At 46.2% G+C, this 22,966-nt stretch overlaps 1 protein-coding gene across 3 annotated transcripts in view; it reads right to left on the bottom strand.

Annotated features, from left to right (window-relative positions):
* Positions 1-920: 920 nt before the first annotated feature.
* MYO1D (myosin ID) overlaps positions 921-22,966 on the bottom strand; it is a 350,229-nt gene continuing 328,183 nt past the window's right edge. For 2 of the 3 annotated variants that reach the window (XM_039504260.1, XM_039504261.1), the window contains exon 22: positions 921-3,948. In XM_039504260.1, coding sequence (XP_039360194.1) covers positions 3,792-3,948 — 157 coding nt within the window. In that variant the 3' untranslated portion in view covers positions 921-3,791. Of the gene's footprint in view, positions 3,949-7,135; positions 7,167-22,966 lie in introns of those variants that run through there. The other variant, XM_039504270.1, reaches the window with a different exon arrangement.

Below are 22,966 nucleotides of genomic sequence, written 5' to 3'. Positions count from 1 at the left end.
AAGAGTCAGACGCCTTTCACAAATGATTCATGCCATTGGAAAATAATTGGATTTGCCTTAACACATTCGCCATGCTAGAGTCTCACTCATGTTAAAGTCCCTGGGTTCATGGCTTTGCTGTTGGTTGTTGCACAATCTCCTGTGAAGTGAGGAGACGGGCGAGCGCTCTCTTTTGAAGGAAATTAGCCAGACAGGCAGAGGAGAGCCATGGCCCATCGGAAGCCAGGCAAGGCTGCCTGCCTCCCTGGTACATGTGCACCTGGGGAGTAAGGAAGGCTAAGGACTGCACGTGCCATAGGGTGAGGAATGTCCTGAATCACACAGCAAGTCTCTCACGCTCATGCGGCTGTCCTGCAAATGGGTCGCTGGTCTTGGCAGTCGCACAGTGTGAGAAAGCAAGAGGCTGAATTTGATTGGCCTCTCACGTTCAGTTTAATTAGGGCAAGTTACTCCCTGAAATCCTCCCATTTCCTGTTCTGCGGGATGGTCTCAGACAATGGCAGGGTGTTGAGGGGTGCGCTGGCTGGGTTATTCCCCTCATTTGTCACCTACATTCAGATAAGCCCCAATAAGCAGCAGATGTTGAGAAAGTGGTAAAGAAATGAGCAAGACAGGAAATTAAAACCTCATTTCAGTCCCTAGCTCCACTGAGGCCTGTTTAACAAAACGGCTTCTGTATCCTCAAGCCCTATAGTAAGGACTCCAGGCCACCCCCAGAGCACTGTTAGAGGTCAGCATTTTAACGTAACCAAAGGTGCAGGAACCACAGGCCGCGCTGACGGCAGTACGTGAAACATCCCTCTTCGTCGATAAACCATCCAGGGAAAACCCTGCTGAACAAATGCTTCTCTCCACTGTGACTTTTAGCTCCGCTATAAGAAAGGGAGACCAGAGATATCAGGGTGCAACTAATAGTGCTTTTATTTATTATATTGAATTATGTAAACAAAAACCCCCAATTTCATAATAGCAGGGCTTTTTCCTTAATATTTTACAGTATCAACTACTTAAAAAAGGTTCATTGCATTATTGCCCCAGGCTTAAAATCAGAATACAATTTAGAAATAATTAATTTATGGGAAAACCAGGATTATATATATAAACCAGAACAGGCACAAATAATGTATTTCATTTAATAAAGACACATACTTCATCACATACAATATCCCCCCCTCGCAGTGTTCTGAGATTTCCTACACATCCATCATGATTCTATACAACCATTTCGTCGGAGGGATACTGTACCAAAGTGCTAATTAAAACTCTTCCCACTAATGTGGCTTCTACACTTGTGATACTGGGGAGGCACTTGGGCAATTACAGAAAAAAGCAAAAAGTGCAAATGGAAAGGCACAGCGGCTGGGGAGGGCTCCCCTTTTCTTCTACTGCTTTATAGGGATTAGAACCAAATCAAATCCTCCTTCCTAGCACAAATTACAAACCAGCTTGAGTGCTGGCATTCTTCTGCTGAGGAGCGGCAAAAGCCAGGGAGTAAGTAGAATGAGAGGTAAAGGCCCTTACTGATAACCCATCTGCGCGCGCACACACACGTTTGGCATGTGTAGGAGCAATTGCTTGGCTGGGCAGTCACTTCCACGCTCCTTGTTGCTCTAGGGTGTTAGGCCGTGGTAAGGCAGCCGCTAACAGTTAACCTGCATTGGCCAACAGCCATAATTGCTTTTTCCCAACGGATGGGGGGGATCTGAAAAGGCCATGAGCGTCCCAGGCCGCAGGAGCTCTCCTTGCCATCCAGTGCAGCAAACCGAGTGAGCAGGTGCCAGGGTGGCCCTGGGGACTCCTGCTCCTTAATGACAATGGGCTGCACTCGGTGGGTCCTGGCTAGAGGCCATGCACTGCAATCGTGCGATGTAGAGCAGGGGAAGGGACGGAGCAGCCATAGGAAGGAATTGGAAGGGAATAGCCATAGAATCTCAGGGTTGGAAGGGACCTCAGGAGGTATCTAGTCCAACCCCCTGCTCAGAGCAGGACCAATCCCCAGATAGATTTTTGCCCCAGATCCCTAAGTGGCCCCTTGAAGGATTGAACTCACAGCCCTGGGTTTAGCAGGCCAATGTTCAAACCACTGAGCTAGCCCATGGGAACTCTGGCAAACACAAAATTGGAAATTAAGCTTGTCCTAATTAAACACAGCTCTGTAGCCTCTCGCCTCTATTCCAGATACCAATTAATCTCAGAGTCTCCAGTAACAGTGGCCAGGCAGAGACACTGTTGTGACCCATGTACCCTCTCCTCTGTTCATAGGGTGACTTTGTATTCACTATGGAGCTGGATGGCTACCATGGCCTTGAATAGTGCCTCTTCAGCCCCCCCCCTTTTGGGGAGGGGGGGTGCTAAAACATACAGATCTGAGAGCTAAACAACTGCTCCAGTGAAGCCAGGGACTGGAGGTCCCTAAGATGGGCTCATTGGGACAGACCCCCCAGGCAGGCCTTGTACAGCATGGAAAACTGGAATCCTGACCTGACCAGCAGTGCCAGAACTGAATAGTCTCAGTAGCCCCATAATGTCACCGTCTCCCCCATTAAAGCACCACAGTAGAAGCCTGACATACAATCCACTGACATTAAATCAAAAGCCGGTTAGGAATTCTGGCAGAGGAGAATGGAGAGCTGGTAAAGTCTGCACTTGATTGAAACCAGCACCCTGTTACCAGCCTGGGGCACGGGGACCAGACACACGCAGGCTACACACCAGCTGCTAAGTACGATGCTAACAGAAAAGCCAGAGGGGGCTCGTGGGCTTGTGCTGAAGGAGTCCAATGCATGGCTAAGGAGGGTCTCTAGGCAGCTGCAGAAGAGGAAGTCTCTCCATTTAAGACCAGGGTTTGTGGATTTCTCTCGATGCTTGGACGGAACTGCCCAGAGGTCGTGTACACAGACTCGAGAGCTGTGGGCTGGGTCTCCTCGGACCCATCATTCCAATGTTTCCAGAGCCTCTGCACAGACCCTGGAAAGGAAACCCAGCCGTGCAGAGAGCTCAGCCAGCATTCACCTCAGCCCTCACTGCACCAAGGGGCTGGGTCATGCTGGAGAATGCAGGCTGGGACTCCAGAGGGTTTAGGAAGCAGTTACCACTTAGGAAAGACAACAGCTATGGCAGCTTAAAGCCCTCCACATCTTTAATTCCACCCTCTTGATGCTAGTGTAGCTCCCCCAGCCCCTCCCGCCTCACAGGCCAATAGACTTCTTACAGGAAAAGCAGCAGGCTGCTTATAGGTACCCGCAACAGTCACATGAGCTCTGCCGGAGAGGAGCTGGGAGGAGTGTGGGTTCTGTGCCTTCCTCAGGAGAATCCAGCCCTTTTTAAGGGAGATTTGGCCTTTCCAATTCAAGTCATGTTACTGCTGGGCTCCTTTCCCGAGCCCAGTCTTTGGTCCTTCCTACAGAGGCTGCACAATATTGTGAAATTGAGACATGGAGATAAACTCGGAGAGGAACACGGGAGAGGGTCAGAAGCGTGGGGGAAGGGAGGAAGCCAGGTGTAGCAGTGCCCATAAGTAAATGCTCTCGGCTGAATAGCTCAGAAGCAGTTTCCTGAGTCCAGGCCTGCCAAGCTGGGCACATCTGATTGGATATTTTAAGCTCTGGTGGATGTGGCAGAGAAACTCTCTCTTGAATTTGGGCTGGTTGAACCTCTAGCTTTAGAGATCTGTTTAGGTGCATGACTGCAAGTCACAGCTGAGCATTTCTAAATTAATTCCCTTGAAAAGTTCAAGGCACAGGGAGGGCAACCTAAGCCCTTTCAAGGCTCTCTGCTCTAGTGGAGGGATGCTAATTTCCTGGCACACAGAGGATGAAACCTGAACGATTCTTGGTGAAGTCTGGCTGTGTCTGGTTGATCCTGGTTTCCACAAAGACCGTGCATTTCCTACCATGCATGCTGCACTGGACTGGATTGGTAACATTGACTTGCAGATGGCGTTTCTCACTGTAGGGCAAAAAGAAAACAAGAGCATTAAGAGATGGAGCCAGACACTGACTCGATTACCTGCTGAAGAGCCGTGTAGTTACACGATTAGCAACAAGCTTCCTCGACCTCAGTTATCAACTCTGTCCCCATGTCCAATGCAGACCTGTACAGGTCCCCTCTCAGCAGCTTTGAGGCCCCTACTCAGAACAGCCATGGAAACAGCAGCTACAGTCACTTCCTTTTCACTAGATGCTATCAGAGCAGCCAGTGGCCTCGCCCAGTAATCGGAGCACAGAGCCGATCTACACCGTTCTAACCTCAGCTCTGACAATGGCTCCCTTGGGGGGGCAGCAAGTCCCCCTACACCTGTCCCATTTTGCTTCTAATTTAACTCTCACTCAAATCTCACCTGTTTGCATGGAACACTCCAGACATTTGTATCTAGAAAAAAGGAAGAGCTCTCAGGAAAAAACCCTGCCAGGAACATCACAGGGTTCTCCCACCATGTCATGCCTGTTCAGGGGACTACGCTGAGCTAGTCTCAGTCCAGTCCAGACAGGAGTCTGCAGCACAAAAATCACCAGCACTATCAGTATCCCCTTTGTTGGGGGATTTAGCAGAGAGATAGGAAAATGATGGCATACTGGTTAGAGCACAGGGCAGGGACTCAGGAGATTGGGGTCTATTCTTGGCTCTGTGACTGGCCTGCCAGATGACCTTGGGCAAGTCGCTTCACCTCTCCATGCCTCAGTTTCCCTATCTGTCAAACAGGAATAATTATATGAACCTCATTTGTAAAGTGCTTTGAGATCTATGGATAAAGGCACTATAAGACCACTTGTGAATTTTCTTTCTGGTACCCTGGATGTCCGACAGTCTGACCTGTGAGGCGTGCCCCTTCTTCCCGGGCCATGGAGGCAGACCAACAGATTTTAGGTGCCAGAACCAGCCCTTCCTGGAATTCGCCAGCATTCTCTGTCCCCATAAACCATGCAGGAGCCCAGACCAGCCCCTCCTGGATATCACCAGATCAACAGCTTCCAAAGCTGACAATGTTTTACCCAGAAAGGTGAGCATGCAACCACCGAGGAGAGCTACTTCTTGTCACAGAACTTTGGGGATACAAGAAATCTCCCAGCCTTTTAATTCTAAACTCAGCTTTGACGTAAAAGACCATTCAATAGAGAATGCAAGTATTGAGACTCCAACACAAAAAATGCTCCCTAGGGCAGGACAGACCAAGTTCTCCTCTCTCCCGTCCCCCCTGTGCCGGGCAGTCAGAGCTGTGGGATGTACAAAGCAGTTTGTACCTGTGGGAGGACAATCCCAACCCAGCCAAGAGGAAGAGCCCCTGCCCGCTGCTGACGCAGCGCATTCGGCAACGCCCTGGTATTGCTCCTCCCATCGCTGCCTTACAGGACCTCAGGAGTGTGGCTGTGCCTCAGGTCTCACAGGCCCCTGCAATGCTTTTCTCCCCCTTGCTCCATGCACAGATCCACAGGCTATGCTGTGCCTCCAACCTTTACCCAGGCCCTTGGGAGGATACCCCTGAGCGCTAGCCCTAGGCCTCCATTTATTTTTTTGCAAGGGACAGCCCCTATCGGCTTTGCTACTCTCAGACTGGGACTCTGGCTTCACCACCTCTTTCTCGCTGTGCTTCTCCAGTGGGGCTAAATGAGTGTAGAGCTTGTTGGAGACCATGGGAGCCATACAACCAGCAGAGGTTTGCTGCAACTCAGGGCTGTCTTTTCGAAACAAGCCGTTATTCAATAGTCAACGAGACTACAGTATTTTAGGGTCCTTCAGTTAGAATGGAAAAGCCAGGCTTCTGCATATATCCACGCTGGCAGCTCTGTCTGCCTCTCTGGCCCAAACCATCCCTGGAGAACCACGTTTGAACTCCATGTTGGGAATCTGGACTACAAGTGGGTTAAGCAGAATCGAATTGTATCAGTGATGAATGGAAGTTGTCATGGAACCAGAACACAAACGATGGCTAACACCTGTCTTGTCAGCATTCTGGACTCAAGGCCCACAGCTAGGCCATCCTTCAAGAACTCCAATTCCTCTTTCACTCTGGCTGCTCTGGCGTGGATTCACCTCTCCTGGCACGCGCTGCGAGCAGCCTGGGGATCTCAGTTCCCTGCTTTCAGCTTCCCCACTGTTAGCTTTAGCAGGTTTGGGTTTGGGTAAAGGACTGGGCCATATCTCAGAATCCCCTCCATACTATTCAAGTCAGAGGAGGCTTCAGCTGCATTTTAACCAGGTCTGAAACTGCGTCCTTGCAGGGCCAGTAAGGAGCAATCAGATTCACCAGGATTTGTTCCCCAGGATCTTTTTCACTGTTTTCATCCGTAGTGGAAAGGGAGGGGAGAATAAAGACATCCCGACCGTCATCCCGGGGAAGCACTGATGGCTTGTGCTCTGTGATCCCGTCTCTGCAAAGAACCTTTCAGACGACTTGTGGTGCAAAAGGCCCAGAATGAGAAAACTGCAAGTTTGGAGGGACTTGGGGGGACAGAGTCTGGACCCCATGACATTTTTCAAAGAGCCAGTCTGCTGACCTGCTTCCCTTGAGGTGGGGACTCTGCTGGAGCTTAGCGTCTGCTCCGCCCATGTCAGGAGTCACTTCTTTGCGGAGTGTGGGTGCACTGGTGGTTGTCATGCCCTGGCTGTGGCACTGATGGTGGCATGGCTGGGACATGGTAGTTACAGGTGGCTTGTTGAGAGTGACAAGCAGCCTGATGACACACAGCCCCAGCTAAATTTATACACTCTTTACTTTCTCCTTCCCCACCAGACTCTGGGCTAGGTTGGAGCTGGAGTCAGTCCCCAGCCCTGGAGACTGGTGTCCATATTGATCAGCCTCTCTGGTTCTGACACTAGAAAACCTCACTGGAACTTTGCGGGGCAAACCCGCCATTTGAGGGAGGTAGGAACCAGTTTTGAACACTAAGCCAGATATCCTGGTTGGATGAAATTTCCTTCTGGTAGGAAAGGAGAAGCTTTGGGAGGGACCTCATGGAAGTGGGCCCATTGCAGAGTGTCCTGCTTGCCCAGGAGTGAGTTAAGGTCTGGAGGGAAAATCCCGACGAATCACCCAAAAAGACCTTTTACTTTCTGTCCTCTGAAATGAAATCCTTGACCTGACCGATGTCTAGGGTCACTCCCAGGTGCGGAAGGTGCTGAGATAGCTAAGGATGACTCTTCTCTATGCTGATCAGGACCCTGTGCTTCTGCAGGAGAGAGTCTGTCAGATAGGCCTTGAAGGGCTGCGTTCTGAGTCTGGGATTAGATGAGAGGGTTGTCCAAAAATGATAAATCTAGAACCCTCTCTCTCCAAGGTACAACACAAGAGCTACTAGGATGTTCGTGACTATTCAAGGGAATTTTGCCGCAGTGGCATGCCCTCTTTCACTGTCTTCAATACCCCATTGTGTGAAGTGGTGTGCTCGCCCACACAAAAGAGAATCTTGGAAGCCTCTCTATGTTGGGAGATTGTTTTGGATGTGGGACACCTGACATCAAGTGGGGACCTCTGGCTGGAAAGCCTTCCAGCCTTCTATAGTTCCAGGGCTTGTTGAAATCAGACCACCTACCTCTTCCAGGTTTACAATCTCTTTGCTGCTCTCTGTAGGACAGGCAGCCTCGAAAGGAGGAGTTAAAACCAAGGGACGGCTTTTGTAATTCTTCCTGGGCTGATCTGAAGGAAGGGATTGCTTCACTTTCTCCACTGCTGTCCCGAGTATGGAGGGGAGGGTTGTGTGCCTGATCCAGCAGTTCCGCATGGACCGGGCCCTCTCACTGGCCAAGAATGCTGCTCTCCTCCTTTGCAGGACTGCAGGGGGACCTAGCATGCCTGTGTCTCCAGGCTACCCTGCGCTGTGCCCAAGCAGCTCCAGCACGTAGGGCACTCTGTGCCATGGAGCACTCGGCACCTCACGGCTCTGACTGGAATGGGCAGGAGCAAGAAGGGCACCTGCAGCAATTCTTCCTGCCCCCTCAGCCACCGCCCAAGTGGGGGAAGTGGAGGAAGGTGTAGGAAGGAGCTGGCCTGAAAAGCCCCAGGAATATCAGCCTTAAAAAAAGTTGCTCCTATTCCCAATCAGGCAAGTTTTCCAATTGATCTGTAGGGTTTAAAAAGACTCCCCAAAGCCCTGTCACAGCAGAGCCCCTTGATCTGCTCCTGGCAATGACTGCAGAGGGACAGAATTCCAGGAAGGGGTGGTTCTGGCCCCTGCCCACACCCACATCTAGTTCTCAGCCTCCACAGTCTGTGCCAGGAGCAGACCAAGGGGCTCTGCTTGCGACAAGGCCTTGGGGAGCAGGGGAGCTTGCCTGCAAGGATTGTCCATTAGCTCCCCTGAGCTAGTCACTTTTTTATTTAAGTACAATTTGGGAGAAAATAGAAAAAGTAAAAGTTTATTAAAAAAATCAGAGACATTAACATGTCAAATGACTAGAACCGATTGTCACTGAATCCTGCCTTTATACACTGAGCATCCCCACATGCACCAGACAAATGATACATCATCAAACAGGGCACTGCATGAGCTCCTGAAGGATGAGAGAGCTGGATTCAGTCTATATGACATCATTGCATATGTCACTTTTGGCCTTAAAACCTATGAATCTAAGAAACTGATTGGTCTGACCTCCAGTCTAACGCAGCCCAGAGAATTTCACCTCGTGATTCTGTTTGAGTTAGAGCGTCTCTTTCAGAACGACATCCAATCTTCATTTAGAGACTTCTAGTGACAGAGAATCCACCAAACCCTTGTGAAGTGGTTCCACTGGTTACTAACCCTCACTTAAAACCTTCTGCCTTGTTTCTAGCCATTGGGAATTGTTAGGCCTTTGTCTGCTAGACTAAAAAGTCCTAACGTAGGCTATTAACCACTTTGCTGCCACAACTTCTGTTCGAAGAGGATTTCCCCAGTGCACCTGAAGGAGCACCTTGTCCCATGAACCGCATGTGTCAGGACGCACCCACGTGATTAACATGTGAACGACTTTTTAAAAAAAGACAGTCATTCTATTTAGGGGAGGGGCATTAGTACACAACTGAAACAACACACAAAGCCCTCATGTCATTCCAGATATTTAATACTTATTTAGTCGTGACTCAGTGAGAAGCAGCTAAAGTCCCTACTTAATTTGCTATTTTTACCATGGCTTAGCAGAACTAGCCGTACACAAGGAAAAGCCAATCAGAGGTTCCAACAGACTCTTGCCAACGTGCGCTGGGAAGGTAGGTTTAACAGGAAGCAGCTGTAGCAAAGCAGAAGGGCTACTGACCTTCATTCTCCTCAGCCATATTCCTCAAACCAGTACGTAAGCCAGGCTACTAACAGCTATCAGACACCTTAGCCTCTAACTCTGCTGACCCTCAGAGAGGGGCAACCCACCCCAAACGGGGTAGAAGGAATCTCATTAGCCCTCCTCTCCATGGGAAAGGAAGGATGATTTTGTGAGCAGGGCCCCAGGCCTGGGAGTCAGATGACCTGGGTTCTATTCCAAGCTCCATCAGAATTCCTGCATGACCTTTGGGAAGAGAACAGGAGGACTTGTGGCACCTTAGAGACTAACACATTTATTTGAGCATAAGCTTTCCTGGGCTATGAAAGGTGCCACAAGTGCTCCTGTTCTTTTTGCGGCTACAGACTAACACAGCTGCTACTCTGAAACCTGTCATTTTGGAAAGAGACTTAACCTTCCTGTGCCTCAGTTTCCCCTATGGAAAATGGGGATAATGACACCTATCTCAGAGGTGAGGCTAAACTACAGTTGTTCATATAACATGTTGCTCTGCTTGGATGAAAGAAACCAGAGAAGCATATTAGAGACAGATTCCTGTGGAGCGCTCAAAGCAGCTGGTTGGGGGGTGGGTGGGTTGTTTTTGCAGCCCAGTAAATTTTTCCCTCCCAGAGGATCCAACCTGCTCCGCTCCCTACAATAGCACAGTCCCCATGAAATAGTGTTTCCAGCCTTTCCATCTGGCTTCTTACAAATGCTTTCAGATCAATATAACCTCCTGGTGATGATCACGAAGCCTCAGTACTGCTGTTGGCATTGTATGGTCAGAAGAGACTGCAGGCTTTTCCAGCAGACATGTGTGTCGGGAGGAGGGGATGGCTCTTAAATACCAGTCAGCCAAAGCATCCACTTTTGGGAGTCCAAGGAAGGACTGTCCAACCCCATCCTCAGCCTCCCTGCTGGGCGAAGCAGCCCTGAGAATCCCACTAACGCTGTACGAACAGGTCAGTGTGCCAATGCACCCAGGTGCTCAGATAATACTCTAGTGGTCTGTCAAGATGCTGACCAGTAAGAGGGTGAAAGAAATGTCAACTTGGTTTTCATTCCATCAATCAGAGCAGCATCACACCTGTTCTGGCAGTGGCAGAAAGGGGAGATGACAGATGCTAGTAGCCCTGAGGTAAGATGGTTTATTCACAGACTGAAAGGCAGAAAACAGCTTTCTGCTTTAGCCAATAAATCGAAGCATCTTCCAGAGTCCATTGGTACAACTCAATTTTATCAGCATGCCTGTTATTGACTGATCTAAATATTGCATACTAGGGCACAGGGGAAATCCACTATTCCCCAATCTCCTGCAGGCTCTCAAAACGAGAGGAGAGACTGAAATGGAGATCCGCTGCAAGACTTTAATGCCTATGGGGGGACAATGCGATTTCACAGGCTAATGCAACACCTAATGAAAATACCCTTTGGGGTGGCTGGTGTTTGGCAGGTCAGATTGAGCTAGGACACACATGTTATCCAGGCTAGTGAAAGGTCTCACTTCCACCGTCATTCTCTGGCTAACAGATTAGTCAGTCCTTCAAATAGGAAAGCCTAACTCTAAACCCCATCTCCCAGCCTTCCATAGTAATACAATAATTCACGCAAGAAGAGCTCCAGGAAGATGTACGAGTACTCACTCACACTTGTACAGCTCAAATGTACAGTCTGGCAATACAGAGGTGAGGTCACAATCCTGTCTCAAAGTCCCATCCGCCCATCCTCATTTCAGTTCTTACGCGTTGGCAGCATTTTCTGTGATCGAGGAATGCTCCTGAATTTGTTCATTATTTAAAAAACTAATTCACCTAGACCATGGACAAGTTTTAGAAACAACTGTGCTTAATAAAATTCCCTCGTGTTCTCTAGAGCCATCCAAGGGCTTGGAAGTGCTTTGTAACTATCTCACTCCACAGGGGGAAAACAGGGCAGCACAGAAAAGTCAAGCACCCTGCCCAACCCCACACAAGTCAGTGGCAGTGTCAAAAACTGAACCTGGGCCTCTTGACTCCAGGTATGTGCCTTAATCACAGGATCCTCCTGGATCTTTGGCCAGTGAGAGAGCACAGATCTCATCCGGGGCTCAAACATTAGTTTACAATTGTAAAGTGCTATATGGGTGCTAATGCCATAGTCTCTGTTTCAAGTCAGGCCACTGGACTCAAATATATCACATATCATTACTGACACCTGGTTTCTTACTGAGAATGACTCCAAAGCTAATATCCTCTGCTCTAGGTAACTGAATTAACCTGTGCTATGTATTCTCAAGAGGAACTGTAAAGCTGGAACAACCTATAGCCGATTTAAAGCTACGCCTTTCACCACAACCCACTTTCTGCCTTACAATCCATCCTGTTTTCCATTTCTGCCATTCCCCATCAGTGATCAGCTTGTGCCTGCAAAAAGCATGTGCAGCAGAGGTCGGAGAGCAAGCTGACTGGCAGATTTCATAGCCAAAGCACCTTCCTCTGGGTCACTATCCCTTCCACACGCCTCTTGGACTGTTTCTCCATCAGACCCTGCACTTGCTATATACCATGACTCCCTTCCTAGCCCACACACTGTGACAAAAATCTGCCCAAAATATCTCCAAACACCGCTGGTAGAATTCTGCTCCACCTTTATGGAATTAGTCCTGGCTTTTGGCCAGCTCCTTGAGTGGCTATTTAAGGCAGGTTTGGCTGTGTACCAGGAGGTTTAACTCAAGTGTGGATGGAAGTAATACCATGGCATTTTCTTTGCCATGAGGAGACACTGCTGAGGAGGAAGAAGTGAAGGATGCTGCTGCGCATCTTTCACCTTTTGGGGAATAAAACCAACGTGGTTATTGGAGAACATGAGGGGAATGCAATCCCCTGCAATCTGGGCATGACGTAATCCTGCAGGAGCGTGAAGGAAGAACGTGAGCAACAGGGAACAAAACCAGCGACATTCCAGCCTTGGCAAGAAGGCCACAAGATACATTTTATCTTTGGAGTCAGATGAAGGTCTTGGTGTTTTGTGAAAACACTGGGGTCCTTCTGTATAATGGCAGAGAGTAGTTTTGGACAGAGACGCTCTTTCTCATCACATCTTGGCAGTACAAGTGACAGCTACTGATCTCAGCTGGTTGTGTGGGGGCTTTCTTATTTCTATTTGGACTTAATGGCTCAGTGAACTCTGCAGAATTCAGTGACTTTTCCTGCATCTGCTCCAAACCATCATGGCATGCAAAGTGCCTGTATCAGATTAGTTCCCTTCATCTTCGCACTAGCCTCTATTGCCTTGTGCTCATTAGCAAAACTAATGGCAAACAGAGTCAATTGCTCGCTGGGTGAAAGCACATACATGTACCAGATGAGTGGTAGCTGTATGTGCATTTAAAGATCAGATTCTAAACTCAGTGTGTGGTTGAGACTATAGCGTACAGACAAGAGGTTTAAACTTACTAGGCGCCTTGGAATATTTTGGGGACGAGGGAGCCTACATGGAAGGGATGGGGGTGGGGCTCCATCTTAATGAAAGTGAAAGCAGATTGCTGGCATGTGAAATTAAGGTTTTGACTGAGGATTTAAACTGGGAGCTGAGGAGAAAACAGACATAAGCCAAAGAGCACAGAAACCAGACAGAGATCTCTGTCAACACTGTTAATAATACAACGATATCCAACAAATGGTAGGAAATAAAACTGAGCAAGAGCAGGGAGGGGAACGATCAGGTGAAATTTCTGTGAGAACAGCAGGGTGTCAGACCAAGTTAAATAAGAACAGGAACATGGTAAAATGAATGTGAGAAGCTTAAAAGCAAAAATAGGTGAACTAGTATGCCTGGCAATGAATGAGGATGAGGCATTATAGAAACATGGTGGAATAACAAAAAATAAATGCGCTATTGTCATTCCTGGCTATAAACTATACAGGAAGGACAGACTAGGCCACGGAGACGGGGCAACAGTGTGGTGTCTATAGCAAGATAAAAATTCTAAGTGGAGAAGATCACACAGCTGAATCCATGTGGGTACAAATTCCAGGCTGAAAGAATGTAAATATGTTAATAGGGCCATACTGGCTTCCAGACAGAGAAAGAAATCGAGTGCACAATGCTCAGAGAGATACAAGCAGCAGCAAAGTCTAACAAAATAATAATAACGGGGAAATGTCAACTACCTGCCTTTAAGCTAATCAAAAAGCACAATGGGATGAAGTTTAGAGAAGCAATTCCTTGACACCTCTAATTAGGTTCATTGATCTCTAGAGGAGAGGTAAGGTGTCAGAACATGACAGTGACACTGAACTTTAGAGAAGGAGAGTCCAATCTAGTGACGGAGCTAGTTAAAAAGGCCTGAAAGGCAAAAGTAAAGGAAGTAAAATCCTTAGATGTGGCATGAACGCTGCCTAAGGAACCAGAGTCTCAGAAGGCTGGCAAACCTCTGGACGAAAAAGGAACTTGGAAGGCAAGGACTGAGCCAGTCTGGCTTACTAAATAGCAAGGTTGGGAGGTTATTCAAGTCAGAGGTCCTTCAAAATTCAAAACTGTAACCCCAGGGAAGGAGATAAACAAGAGCAGAAATTACAGCAGGTGACATGCGAGAGGGAAATTGGGAGAGCCAAGGTGGATTTCAAAGAGCAGATATCAGAAACAGGAAGCCTGCAAAAGAAGCCCTGGGCTGCTGAATCACCAGCAGGGAGCAGTTAAAGGAAGATAAGGACATTGCTGAGAAGCTAACGGACATCTTTAGAAAAGTCTTCCCCACTGAGAACGTTGGGAGATCCCTACACTGGACCTGCTCTTTTCTGGTAATAAAGATAAGCTGCTATCAGAGTTTGAGAGGTCAGAAGAGGAGGTTCTGGAACAACTGACTATTTAAAAAGCAATAGTCACCAGGCCCAGATGGTCCATCCAAGAGTTCTAAAGAAGATTAAGTATGAAGTCACTGAGCTGCTAGCAAAATTATGCACTATAAATAGCAACAGCTACTGTACCAGAGGACTTGAAAGTACAGTATTATACCTGTATTTAAAATAGGCTCCAGGGGTGGTCCAAGGAATTAGAGACTATGAAGCCTTATATATACACCTGGTAAATTGATTGAAATCATAGTTAGAAAGTGGCATATTCAGACTCATAGAAGGTCATGACACGATAGGGTCTAATCAGTGCAATTTCTGCAAAGGAAAATACTGCCTCACTAAGTTATCAGAATTCTCTGAATGTATTAGCAAAGTAGAGGAAAAGGACAAGGGGTTGACATTTTAGACTTTCAAGAGTCCTTGGACAAATTTCCACAAAAGATGCTTGCAGTCATCATGGGAAGAGGGGCAAAGTATTGCCATGCATCTGGCTAGGAGATGGGAAACAAAGACTGTGAATAAATGGCCAATTTTAATCATAGCAAAAGGTTAACAGTGGGTGTCCCCTTACAGGGTTCGAAGTTAACTGCATCAATTTAGGAAAGAGACCTGGTCAAGGAGGTAGACAGCTCAGTTAAGATCTCTGCTCAATGTGCAGCTGCAATTAAAAAGTAAACAAGAAGTTAGGAAACAATAGGAATAGGACTGAGAGTAATATGGAAAATATTATGCCATTTTTTTTGTGAGGTTTTCACACCTCAGCTGCTGGAACAGGGCCTCATCCTCCCTGATTGATCTAACCTCGTTATCTCTAGCTTGCTTCTTGCTTGCTTATATATACACCTGCCCCTGGAAATTTCCACTGCTTGCATCCGAAGAAGTGGGTATTCACCCACGAAAGCTCATGCTGCAAAACGTCTGTTAGTCTATAAGGTGCCACAGGATTCTTTGCTGCTTCTACAGAACCAGACTAACACGGCTACCGCTCTGATACTATTATGCCATTGTATAAGTCAATAGTGCAGCCTTATCTGCAATATGGTGTGCAGTACTGGAGGGGGTTCAGAGAATGGTGATGAGAATGATTAGGGGCATGGAAAAGCTCTCCTATGAAGGCAGAGTGAAAAGACTGGAATTGCATTCCTTAGAAAGCAGCATGTATAAGAGAGGCCATGCTAACGTATATAAATAATAAATGGTCTAGAAAAGGTAGATTGGGAGTTTCTGTTCTCCCTGGCTCATAACACAAAAACAAAGGAACAAATATTAATACAGTGACATTGAAAGGTGGAAAATTCAAAATTGAAACAAAAATACTTTTTTCAAACCACATGTGAATAGACAGTAGAACTCTCTGCTATAGGATATAATTAAGGTCAAAAACTTAGCAAAATTCAAAGATGGACTGGGCAGTTTTATGGATAACAAGAATATCCAGAATTAATACAGTTAATGCTAACAAAAAATGTGGAAGGAATACACAACATCCTGCCTCAGAGCTAAAGCCAATATCTAGCTGTAAGGGTTAAGATGTGATTTTTTTTAAGGGGTGGGGAGAGAATTGTCCCACATATGACTACTGTGGGATTTCTTGCACCTTCAGAGACAGGATATTGGCTAAGAGGAATTCCTGTGACAAAAACAAATTCACAAAGACACTGACTGTGACAATTTAACAGTGGCACAAGAGTTTGAACAGATACAAGACACTCCTGGGAACTAGTGGTCTTCTGACACTGATTGTGATTTCTTGATGTGCAGTTCATATGTTATGTATGTACAGTGTTGTGTTACTGAGATCAAAATACATGATGGCTCCTCTCTAATGTAACCTGATACCTGAGTGAGAAGAGAAAGGGTAACTCAGGAGAGGCACCTCAAATGTACCAAAAATGGCCCAGCTACTTAGTTGTCTTCGTCCATGTATCTAGAGTACATGGCATCTCCAGCCCCCTCGTCTGCTTTAAACGATTATGTAAAATATAGTCCTTTGTGTGGGCACTGAGGGGCATGAATAGGCTCACATACACATACCCCTTTATGAATATTACATTCTGGTGAAATGTGTGGGACTGATAGCCCTGTAGTCTGAAGGGCTCTTGCGTATTCCCAAAAGTAGGACACAGCACAGTAAACAAGGGTGCAAACTTTCCCCTCTGTTCCTTTCTAGGGGCAAGCAGTTAAGAGTAAAATTTTCAAAAGCTACATGGCTCTGCCAGTCAATGAAATGTGGAAGGTTATATGTCCCAGTAATTTCTCACTCATAGGTAATTTCTCGCCATCTTGGCTCCTGAGGATGCCAGGACTTCCAGGGTCTGCAGCCCCAAAGCTGGGGCTCCATCCCCTCACAGACATTTCAATTTTTGTGGTTTTTGTTCCAAATCAAAATGAAACCAAACTTCAGAAGAGTGAAATCCTCGATGAGATGGGACACTTTTCTTCACCCAGCTCTAATTAAAGTGCACCTGGTAATACAGTAAGGCTTAGCAGCCCACAGGAGGCTAAAGGATGTGACTGACTGGCAGCCAACTACCTTGATAGATAACTTCCTGACTCCTTTTATGCAAACTTGCCAGTCAGAATAAGGTAAAGATCTCAACTTGTGAAAGAGCTGTAGTTTCTTGTTTCAACATCATCCAAACCAAGCCATCAACATCCTGTCTGACACTGGGTTTTGTATCATTCTAGACGTCTCCCTTTCTCTGTTTAGTTATAAATATAAGTAGTACGAAGCCATAGATAAGAGTGGAACAATTAGAATTCATTTTTCTGGTCCAAACCATTCCTCTCCACTCACACTTTAAATGTAACTAGATGGCCACATTTGTTTTGACTAATATTGTATATGTAACGTTTTGCCTACTCTGAAACCATGCATGAGGCTGAATACATGTTCACACACAGGGCATACTGGCATCCTAAACCACAGAGAGCTTTCTAAACCTGTCTTGTGCAATGCTGCTTTGAGCTTTCACAGAGAAAGAGAGAGAGAGAAACAGCATGTTTTAACAAAAAGTTACTGAATTTTAGAGATAAGGACTTGCATTTTAGTGCCTTGCTCCATAAAACAATATTAGCTGACACTTGGTGTTAATGTGAGTGAAAGCTGAGAAATGGATGTGAGAATAATAAAAGGAAACTGTATCTGAATAAAGGAAAACTCATAAACAGAAGCTAAATTTCTACTGTGGAAGAGCTGAGTGGGTCCTTTCAGGCATTTTAATGCCAAGTCAGGTCAGCTGGGTTCAGAGTGACCCTAATTGGCCCTTCGGCATGATGTGAGATTTTCTACCTGGAGCCAAGCAACACCTGAAGCTGTGAAATTCCCTTCTGTCTTTGAACGCAGCAAAGAAACTGTTTCCAATCTGATCTTTGCTCCCAAATGTCCCCTGATCAGGCAGGTAATCTCAGCACCATAGGAAGGGGATTTGGAGTGATCTAGAGTTGAACAATCATGCTAAAAGCTGTAATTGCACATTGACTTCCACCGTATGAATACGTGGTATGGTATATCATGATTGTATGCTTTGGACAAACATAGTACCTTCCATCAGAGAATTTCAAAGCATGCTGCAAATATTAATCACTTCAATTTCTCATTACAGATGGAGTAGGAACAGAGACTTTAAGTGGCTTGCCGAAAGTCATACAGCAATTCTATAGCAAAGCAAGTAATTAGAACACCAATCTGCTGGCTCCCAGTCCAATGCCTTTACCACCAGGCTCTTTCCTTTTATTCACGTATAAGCTACAAAAGTCACTTGTTCACTATGTAACTTGCTCTTCCTGCTGTCTAAAGAACTGTTAAACTATTTCTGTTTCAGTCAGTGGTACTCAGTCTATCATGGGGGCTACAAGAAATACAGAACTCCACCATGCGTTCATCTTAGAGGCATCACAGGATGCCTGTGTCTGAAGATGTTGAAGACAGCAGCTGCCACAGTGTTGCAATGCTTTTGTTATGTCATATCTGTGGTAGATTCATCAGTTTTATCTGCTTGAACTTAATGTCAGATGGCACCAAAACCAAACGGAACAGACAAGACAACTGTTTTATAAAGTGAGACATTAAGTGTCGTGATCCTAGAGAGAACTAGTCAAACAACGCTTGCCTGGTGCTTGAAAGTCACAGCACTGTTAAATATTTGCAGCTATTCCAAGGAAAACTATGATGCCTTCTCCTCCCCCTTCCAATTACAGCACTGGGCAGTTCACCTTTGTCTGAAGCCCCAGGCATTGGTCACAGCCAGGCACACTACTGGACTAGCCATACCAATGGTCTAGTCTGGTGAGGAAAGCGACAGAATACTGGACTAAGGCAGACCAATGGTCTAATCTACTATTTACATTTGAATCGGCTGGGAGGAGGGACGAAGACCTCTGAAGCAGTAAGGATTCAGTTCCTAGGCCAGCTGTGATGGATAGAGAGCATGTGCTGTGATCCCCAGGTAGTTCTGCACACTGCTTTGGAGAGCCTCCTTGAGAACGGGGGTACAGATGTGTCAGTAACACAGGGGCAGTCTTTCAAAGCAGGTGAGGTCAAGCTACAGGAGAGCACATCATCAGAAAAAAACTCTTACTACACCTAGAGGAAGCATGGACAAGGCATTTCATTCCAAGGCAGTCCATGGATGGAATACTGGACTGTAAGCATAGGGAATGAAGAATCACATCATTTCTCTTCCCCTCCCCTACTTGTAAACTTTGATATAGAAATAAAAACGGAATCTGATCAAACTGTATCGTGTAAAATTCAGGACCCCACAAAGCGCCTAGATAAAGCCACACTCCGTCATTAAACTGAGTCAAACGCCTCATATGCTAAACTGCCAAAATTTAAGTTGAAGCAAGGACTTGTTCTCACCACTGCCTCTAATCTGACTGGCAGCAGAGAGAGGCACAATCAGAGGGGAGAGATTTACTTTGGGAACCTGAGATCAGCTATAAAATATACTCTCATCTCATTACCACATTTTGGTTATTAATAGAAACTGCTTCCCTGCCACCCCCCAACTGCACACATGCTGGGTACGATCCAAGTAAAGGAGGAATTTCAGTCAGTATGTTCCACATCTGCAGAACATAAAGGCAGTGCTATGCTGAGACATTTTTAAAGCAGTACATGCCTTTTCAGACACTTACTGCTCACTGCTCCTGTAGAGCTAAAGATTCAGCTATACACTTAAGATGATGCATCCTGTATAGATTTCCTGTTTCCTGGAATATCTTCAGCACATCAGCACGTGACATAATTTAGTTCCTAACAGACAAGTGTTCACTGGAGCTGGTCAAACATTTTCCGACAGAACATTTTTCTGCTGGAAAATGTCATTTCATTGAAGTTGACAGGTTCCTCAGCAACACCTTGATTTTGAGGTTTTGTTAAAAAAATAAATAAATCCAAACTAAACACTTCAAGAAGGTTGAAATGTTCTATTTAGACCTTATCAGAATGGTAGGTATTGATTTTTCATTTTGAAATTATTTTTGTTTTGAAATAACAACATTTATAATATAAATAAAATTAAAAATAAAGTAAAATTCAAAAAGTCAAAATTGAAACAAAGTGTTTCAATTGACCTGACACACATTTTTTGGAAAAATTCTGTTTTGCAGAAAGTTTCAGATTTTTGTTCCAATTTGTTATTGGGAAAAAAACCAAGTGAAAAGTCAGAATTCCCCCAGCTAGCTCTAGTGCTCACACCCAGAACCTGCCAAGCCAATTCACACCCTAGTGCAGTGTTTCTCAAATGCGGCCACCGGGGGCTTTTCTTGGGGCCACCGCCTCCCGGGCTGTTATTGGGGTGCGGGCAAAGCAGCAGCGCCTCCCCCTCCCTGGTGCTCCTGGATGCACCACCTTGGTGGTGGTTGCTGGGGCCAACAGCAGGAGCTGGCTCCTGCCCCTTCGTCAGACACCTGGGGCACAATGCTGGAGGAGCAGGTAGCCAGTGAGATCCCCACCTTCCTGGGGCAGTGGGACTCAGGCTTTGGGCTTCAGGCCTGCGGTGGCAGGGCAGCAGGCCCCAGCCACGCAGCTTCGGGCTCTGTCCACCAGCTGCGGCACATCAGGCTGCAGCCCCCTGCTGCTTCCCCCAGCCACCCCTCCATCCTCATCACCCCGACCCCTGCTGCCTCCTCTGACCCCACATCCAGGGCTGAATTTGTCCCCAGCCTTGCCGTGAAAAGTGATATTTGTATATTTGTTAATATCACTTTTCACAACAGACTTACTAGCTAGCAATAAATAAACGACAATGATTTCGACGTGTATATGTGCATATGTATTTGTTTTTCCTAAAGCTAATTAAGTATTTTAGAGAAAAGTGTGAGGCCAACAGGTAACTTGTCCTGAGAACTCCTGCCCCAGTGGGCAGTAACAGCAAGCCCAACAGCAATGGAGTGGGTGTGCCGGCTGCACCGCTGGTGCCACCAGAAGCATGGCCCCTTGTCCTGTGCAGCGCTCTAGTACAGCATAACATGCTGGGGAATCCATCAATCTGCAGAACTGCGCCCTCTCCCGGCCCTCCCCCCCCATTCTGAGCCCTTCTGTATCTGGTTTGACATTGAATTCAATTTATTTTATGTTCCCCCTAAAGTTAAAAGTTGCTGACCTGCTGGAGGTTTATGTATTGAAAATGAGCAAACAAATTGTGGGCCTTGCTGTGGGGAAGCTGGAGGTTGAGAAAGCTGCGCCACTGCACAACTGAAGCTTCTGGCACCAAAGGCGTGGGAAGTAGTTTGAACGTTGATACCAGGAAGTGTCTCCTCTGTCTTTCCCTTCATGTATTGGACAACTGCTACTTATCATATGCCACTACATTTCCAACAACAAGGGAAGACTCAGACATCTTGATGCTGTGCTAAAATGTTCAGCAATGAAAAAGTTAATTTTGACATTTAAATCATAATCATTAGGTTCCAGAATCAACACCACATAGCTTGTTTTGGGATGTCTGCAAACTCACTAAGACAGTATTGCATTGGTAACACTTGATTCCATGTGGACTACAGACAAATTCTGGATCACTATTATGAAACAATTAAGAAATTACCCACAGTTATGAGACAATTTAAATGGCTGCATAGTCATCTTGTTACCATTAGATCAGGAATTAGGCAGACAATGGCAGCAGGGGCACAGTCTGCATTGCCTCTGCTTGTACTATACTTGTTCTGTGTTCTAAAGTTGAACACAAATTTAGGTTACATATTGCAATGGCTCCCACCACATCTTCATTTTCTAGCTAAATTGTCCTAATTCTTGAAATCTTCTAACAACTGCCATTGGATGCAGCATAATTCCTAAACTAGTACCTCCGCTGCAAGCTAGCATGTTTTCCATTAGATTTCCTTTGACTCCTCAGGAAGCATTGAGAGTCACGTCTCATCCCTACTTTCTGCTCTCTATTACAATCAAATGTTGCAAAGAGGCTTGATAGCAAGGCTGCTCATTCAATGAACCAGCTATACCAGGGATATATGAATCAAGGCCTTTCTGTCTAGAAGGATTAAGATAAAAACATCAACTCGTTCAACTAGTATGCCAGGAACCCTGCACTATAAATGCATATACAGATCAATAAAATAAAGGCACCCAGGGAGATGAATGAAGGCGTGCTCCCAGGCTAAGTCGTAAGCCCTGATTAATATATAGGCCAGATCTGGAATGACCTTTCAGACACGAGGCTAACAGCCTGCTTGGAGTATGACTGTGAAACAGACTGCAGCATGGATTTACAACAGTCCAAGGAATCTATAGCATGAGAAACCCCATGTAGAAATTCTGAAAAACAATTGCAAATATCTGTGCAAATGTGCTTTCCTACCACACACAGGGAAACAAGAACATTTTGACTATATCTGGGCTGTGTCATCCAACCCCTAGATGTATTGGAGATGCTAGACTTTGCCTTCCAAGATCACAGGAATACAGGGCTACTCAGCCATTTGTCACCAAAGATCGCACATGGGCCAATGATTTTCCAGTATTAAACATCCATCACCAAGAGTTACTGAATTCTGTAAGGCACACAACATGTGGAAGCCATCCCACATTGAAGTGCTTCTATCACTGCACTTACCCAGATGATTTCCCTCTGAAGTGGGAATAATTTAGGGCCCTTCTGAATGAGAACCGTCATCCCAGCTTTCCCCATCAGCAGGTGCAGAGCACTCGCTGAAATGAATGCAGCCCTTCCCTAAACCTGGCCCAGTTTGACGTCCAAAATAAAAGTGATGATAGTAGCCATGCAGCCTCAGTTAAATTCTCCCTTGGAAGGGCTCTGTATGACAGTTTTAACCGCATGCTAGTATAAACTGGACCGTGCTTTTGAAATGATTTCTCCCCTTCACTGTTTTGTATCACAACTTCGGATCCACTTCTCTGTATAAAATCCATGGACGACATACGATAGATGGGCAGCTGGCAAACTGCTGAGGCAGAAGCTGCAAGCTGGGTTTCTGCCTATACTGTCTTTTTGGAGAGTTTAGTGTAGCGATGGCCAGGGAGTTATGAAAAACATAGGGCAGGTGTGGGGACCAAAGCCAACAGAACTGCAGTAGCAGAGTACTTTTGTGTGTGTGAAAAAATACAATATCAGTAGCCCTTTCTCTCTCTCACACACACAAAAGAAGTGGGGTGGCAAGGAGAGCAGCAGTACTACATCCCCACACAAAGCTACGAGAGCTTAAAGGCTGATGGTAAATGATGTGGACTCTCAGCCTCCGTAGCTGTAATGCTGTTGGCCCTTCTTCCATTGTCTACACCAGCAGCTTCCGGACGTTCTGGCTACGCTCCCAACCTGCAGCCAGTGAAATCTTGAGCTACTGTGTAAGCTAACAGTGTTGCCTCCATTATATTCTGTACACATCTTGGTTGAGATCATTAGAGCTGAAGCAGAGTT

The sequence above is a fragment of the Mauremys reevesii genome, linkage group 17 (genome assembly GCF_016161935.1).
Source record: "Mauremys reevesii isolate NIE-2019 linkage group 17, ASM1616193v1, whole genome shotgun sequence".
NCBI lineage: Eukaryota > Metazoa > Chordata > Testudines > Geoemydidae > Mauremys > Mauremys reevesii.
The sequence above is the reverse complement of the archived record's forward strand: the minus strand, read 5'-3'. Positions and strand labels throughout refer to the sequence as shown.